The sequence below is a fragment of the Orycteropus afer genome, unplaced genomic scaffold, assembly GCF_000298275.1.
Source record: "Orycteropus afer afer isolate SDZICR_OR568_19922 unplaced genomic scaffold, OryAfe1.0 scaffold00320, whole genome shotgun sequence".
NCBI classification, from domain to species: Eukaryota; Metazoa; Chordata; class Mammalia; order Tubulidentata; family Orycteropodidae; genus Orycteropus; species Orycteropus afer.
Window position 1 is genome coordinate 945462 of NW_006921907.1, and position 5746 is coordinate 951207.

The following is a 5746-nucleotide window of genomic DNA, read 5'->3' on the forward strand; positions in this document are numbered from 1 at the left end:
ACATAACCTGTCAACTGTGACCAGAAAGCTAAATACAGCCATGGAGAGAGATTTCAAGTCAGGAAAATTAATCAATAAGCAATAATATATAATGCAATGTGATGGAGTATGACGACAATACTGTACGAAGTCAGTTTCATTAAGATTCCAGCCTAATTTTTATATTAGAACTTAACAGCTAAAGGGACATTATCAGGGTCAACCAGTAAGAATTTCTGAAGGTTTTTCTGATTTAAAACAAAATGCACTTTGAGGAAGATTTTGAAAACACAGAAAAGTTTTTAAGTGGTAAAATAATTTGCTCATCATCCTATCACCCAGAAGAAGTATTACATGCTGACGTGTTTCTGTTGGAATGTGATGGCGTGGTTGCTGTTTCCTGTACTCCACTACACAGACGTATATGAGGAAGCTCTGACGAGCCTCCACAAGGAAGCGCATAGGAAACCGAGGCAGCTCTAGCCCATCTGCTGTCCTCTTGCTCCCAGAAATTTTTCTTGGAGTGAACACAGGCCCTACAAGTCAAGATGCTGCTCTCTATAACCAGGGAACCAGGGGGCTTCTGTTTATCAGTCAATACAACACATGGGGTCGCTACGAGCCGGAGCCGACATGACGGCGCCTAACATCATCCTCATCATGTGAAACTGCATTCAGACAGTACCACGTTGGCTTCGCTCCCCTGCCAACTTCATTCAAAATCCTGGAGTCAGTACCGGAGAGGAGGTAGGGGACTGTCTTAGAGGGCTCGTCTCCAACTGCTTGGTGTCCAAGCAGCAGAAACACTTTGACCCCTTTTTATCACCTCCTCTCAAAGAATAAAGGATTGACAGTGCTGAGATCTAATAAAAAATTAACTCCTCTGTGGTGGCTTCAGTATGTAGTTAGTTACTAAATTTTCCTTGCTGTGACACTCTTTTAATAAAATGTGTCTTTTTGCCTAGAATTGTAGAGAGAGCATTTTGCACACTGAGCATTACATGGAGGTGGAGTGTAGACTGGCAATTACTGAAAAATGGAAAAATGTCAAGGAACAAACATTTTCTCAGATTTATTCTATATTTTTTTATATAACAGGATATATACATGTTATGTGTGTATATTTTTTGTTTGTTTTTAATTTCCGTGTACAAATAGAAGGTAAAGAAAAGTTGGTCATTTCAATTTTATAGAACTTGAAATACTGATTTTATAATCAAATCAACAGACCTGAAAACTAGAAGGGACAACAAGTCTCTTTATTAGTGATGTCCTTTCAAGTGCATACCTTCCCCTTTCCTTCTCATGGGGTAACAGAGAGAGCTGGTGGCACAGACCCTACGAGGACAACACTGTGCTGCCTGAAATACTGCATTTTTTGGTCAAAGAATCTCTTTAGGGTAAAAGGATACTTGAAATTAGTGCCTCAGAATAAGCCAGGGGAGGATGCCGAGTATATACCCCCCGACTGTCTGGATCCTTGTTACCATGCACGTAGAGGGTTTAAGTAAGTAACCACAGAATTACAGGAACATACCCGCTTAAATTTCCCAGAGACCTTGTTCTGAAGTCTGCTACAGTTGGTACTGATCTGATAGGATATGCTTTGAATGGTTTTTCCACTTTGAAGAACTGGATGGGATCCTGCCAGTGTGATGACACAGATTCTACAAGGAGCAGAAATGGATCCCATGTTATTCTTCTCCTGTAACACAGTTTTCCTACTTGCACAAGGCGACTGGTATTTGTTTAGTCAGATTACTTCCCCTCATTCTTAGCTATTCTGGGGGCAAAACTGTAGAATGGGGAATGCATTAACAAAAGAGAACAAGACTGACTTTCCTTCCCAGGGTAGGATAGCAGGGGCCTTTCAGGGGCACTGGTGCAGAGGGGAGAGAACGCAGGCATATGCCTGTATGTACAGGAGACAACACACGCCTCTCTCTGGGCCGTGGCAATTCAGTGGTTAGGCACAGGCTGCCGACTTAAAAGCAGCAGCTGAGTGAGGTTGCACTTCCCCCACTTGGCCATCTGGGTAATCAGGTTTATGTGTTCAGAGTGACTAGGCAGTGGAAAACAAATTCTTGTCAACTATACTTCTGTAATACCATTTCAACATAGTGGAAGATAATCATTCAATGGACACTCGTTCAAGACTATACCACGTTAGGATAGCAGGATAAGTCAAAACAAATGTAAGGTTCTGGTCATTTTAAATTCCCAGTCTGCTTACCTGTTAGAGTGCTGCAATATGCAGTGGTCCTCACAGGGTTTCCCTTTGACATCTAGAAGGTGAAATGTGGCTGTGGGTTACTGAGTCAATGTTAGCATTCTTGCTCTGAGGCTATATGTACACACAGACACACTCAAGAGCACGAAAAGTTTTCAATTAAAAAGATTTTCTAGCCGTTTTGCAATGCATGCAGCCAGCATACGGCTTCTTTGGTTCAAAGAGCTACAGTAATGGTGAGGACTGGATGGATATACACTGATCCCTGGTATCCCTCCATTACTCAAAAATAATAAACCAAAGGCTTCCCATAAACTACCTAAAAGGACCTGACCCAGACTTATTCACTCAAAGCTAAGGTGAGAATTCCTTGCTACAGCCTGCTTTAACCTCACTTACGTGAGCACACTTATTGCCCCTGAACGAGAGGAAGGAAGGTGAGAGAGAGGACGCTGCCTAGAGATGCCACCGCCGGTAGTACACAAACCGTACAACAGCACACCTAGAAGTGCCCAATGGGGAACACCGGGGAACTCTTAAGTAAAAGATGCTTTCTAAACGCCTTCATTCCATCCTCCTCTTTCCATCCCTACTGCCTCTTAGTTACTACAATGTGATCGTTTAAATGCTTTAATGCATCGCCACTATCTATATGGCTAAGGATATGATATGCATACAATTAGACCTTAAATTTAGCCAGGCATTCAAGGACTGTGCAATACTGCCCCTGCCTAACTCGCCGTCACCTTTAGATTACTCAGCTTTCCGCAAGCAACCCACCCTCTGCACACACCAGCCCCAAATCGTTCCCTGCAATATTTTTACTCTTAATTATACAAGTACACCTCCGCACTTACCCGCCTTGTACCAGCGAGTGAAGTAACGGTCGACGAGCGATGGTACAGACGGCTGGGGGGCAGCCGGTTCCGTAGCCATGGCGATTTCCAGCGTGGCTATCCCCCGCCCTCCCCGGCCTGAGCGCTTCCTTTCTGCAGACCCCGTGCAGGCGTTCTTCCGGCGCGCAGCCTGCGTCGCGCGCACGCGTGCTGCTCTCTTGGGCCCAGGCCCCTCCCATCGTCATGAATAACTGAATTTTGAAGTCCGTGGTCAAAGCGAGGCTCAAATACATTAGGGTGGGAGCCTTATGGGGCGGAAGTCGGCGTCCAGAGAAGCGCCTCTGCCATCCTAGGGCTACAGAGAAGACCGACCACCGAGAACTGTCTATGGGAGTGCCTCCTCCCCGGCCACGCCTACTCCGGCCTCGCTGACGTCAGCTCCTGCGGCGTACGGCGCGTGCCTGGTGTGCTTTGCTCGCGCTTCACTTTTCGCACCAGCAGCCTCTACGCTTGGTTTCAGACGTAGATCCCGAAGGTTTGAGAGTAGAACCTCGGGGCGCAGTGGCCGCCCGAAGGCCCAGGGTGCGCCCTGAAAGGAGCCGTGCACTGAACGAGACGGGTGTGCAATTTCGGCGGAATCTCGTTAGGCCGGCTGCGCGTGGCCAGGGAGGCTAGGCTCTTAGAGTGCGGCGCAGGTGAGCGTTGTTGCGACCCACCCAGGTTTGGGGCAGGGGACTCGGGCCCTGCCCGCCAGGGGGTGTCTTAATGAAGGTGACTCCCGAGCGCTGAAAGAACCGAGAGTGGAATGTGGCGTTGATATGGCGGAGACCACCTTCCTCGAGCCTGAAGCTACCGTTCTGCAGGCTTGTTCAGTGCTCCGCCGGCGGTCGTTGGGGGCTCGGGCGGGAGAAGACGCGCGCTCCTCCAGCTGCGCCCTTACCCATCCTCCGAATTCCTTTGCTTTACCGCTGAAAGCAAATGGGTTGAATGAATCCATGGTGGAAGGTGTTGGTTTTAGAGGTTCGGATGCTTGGCTGTGAGTCCCTTCTCGCGTCTGGACCTTTAAGTGGCAGTGGCTGCCCTGTGCTCCTCCATCTGCTCTTCCTTTGCGGTGTGGTGTTCTTGAAGGCAGCGATTCTCAGCCCTGCCTGGTAGCATAGTGCCTAAGGCACCTGACTGCTAACCAGAAGGCCGGCGGTTCAAACCCACCAGCCGCTCCTAGGAAGACAGGTTGGACAATCTACTTCCGTAGTGATACCGCCTCGGAAACCCAAGGAGGGGTCGCTATGAGTCGGATCTGGCTCCACGGCAGTGAGTTTGGTTTGGTTTTTGTCTTTCTTCAGATCGTTGCACTTAGTGTTCAGTCTGTGCTTAATGAAGGCCACACACCGGGTCGTAGGGTTAGGTGGTGTCGAGGATCCGAACCGTGTATTGAGACCCCAGAGTTAACCAGTGAGTAGTAGTTCAGTGTGGTTGTGCAAATAGGTATGGGGAAGGGAGGCAGGAGAAGGTGGATGGAAGGCGCGTATTCCCTTACACTTTGCAACAGTCATATTGAACTACTCACTGGGTGTCTCTGTGGTTCTTGAAGGGCCAGTACATGAAGGACTTTGTGTGTTTAGAAACTCAGATTTTATCCGGGTGGATGAGGATGAAAGGATGAGCAAAAAGCAGACAGACAGTTTTAGGCTTGCGGGATAGAGACAGTAGAAATGCCATGCCATTTCATATCCCCAAATAGGGGAAACTGTCGTTGGTGTGCAGAAGGAAGAGGGGGCAGTCTACTTCTGTAAAGATTGACTGCCTGGGAAACCTGCTGGGGTCGCTGTGGGTCAGGTCATGGGTAAAGGGCTTAGTGCCGCAGTGGTTAAGCGCTCAGCTGCTATGTGAACCATCCTCCTTTCCACCGGCGAAGAACGTGGAAGCAGCGGGAGAATGATGTGGCAGGCTTCTTCCTGAAAGGTTTGCAGCCCTGGAAACCCTGTGGGGCAGTTCCACTTTGTCCTATAGGGTTGTTCATGAGTCGGAATGGACTTGATGGTAGTGGGTTTATCGTATATGTGAAATAGATGCCAAAGTGAGAGAATTCACATCAGATGAAGCTAGCTGATGAGCAGTGCAGTGTGTGAATGCCGTCAAGAACCAAGGCCTAAACCTGAGAGAGATCTGAGTGTAGAAACCCACACATTTAACAGTTGGGTTTCTTCCTTGTTAGGATGTTTTGCATAAAAGCAAGTCTGATTTTACCAGACCAAAGGAGATTTCCTACTTAACATTCTTTCCTCATTGTTTTCTGGTAGAAGCCTGGCCAGAAAAGTGCAGTTATTTCAAGTAGCCCTGTCAGGTCCCTGAGCTCCTCAAATGTTGGTTATCATTTTGAAGTGAGCTGTTAGAATTTCACTGTGTCTTTCCCACTCCGGGGAACAGTAAATACATTTATTTATTTGTATCTTTCATTTCAATTTTTATTTTTACATGAAGTTATGAAACCAATTTGTAAATAAACTTACCTAAAACTCATTGCTGTCGAGTCAGTTCTGAATCATAGCAACCCTACAGGACAGATTAGAACTGCCCTGTAGGGTTTCCAAGACTGAAACTCTTTACTGAAGCAGACTGCCACATCTTTCATCCTGGGAGCAGCTGGTAGGTTTGAACCGCTGACTTTTGAGTTAGCAGTCAGACACTTTAACTACTACAC

At 47.4% G+C, this 5746-nt stretch overlaps 1 protein-coding gene across 1 annotated transcript in view; it reads right to left on the minus strand.

Annotated features, from left to right (window-relative positions):
* ABITRAM (actin binding transcription modulator) overlaps positions 1-3145 on the minus strand; it is a 4408-nt gene extending 1263 nt beyond the window's left edge. Inside the window, exons 1-3 of the mRNA XM_042782440.1 lie at positions 3067-3145; positions 2213-2264; positions 1517-1646 (exon numbers count right to left, since the gene is read on the minus strand). Coding sequence (XP_042638374.1) covers positions 1517-1646; positions 2213-2264; positions 3067-3145 — 261 coding nt within the window. The remainder of the gene's footprint in view (positions 1-1516; positions 1647-2212; positions 2265-3066) is intronic.
* Positions 3146-5746: the final 2601 nt, after the last annotated feature.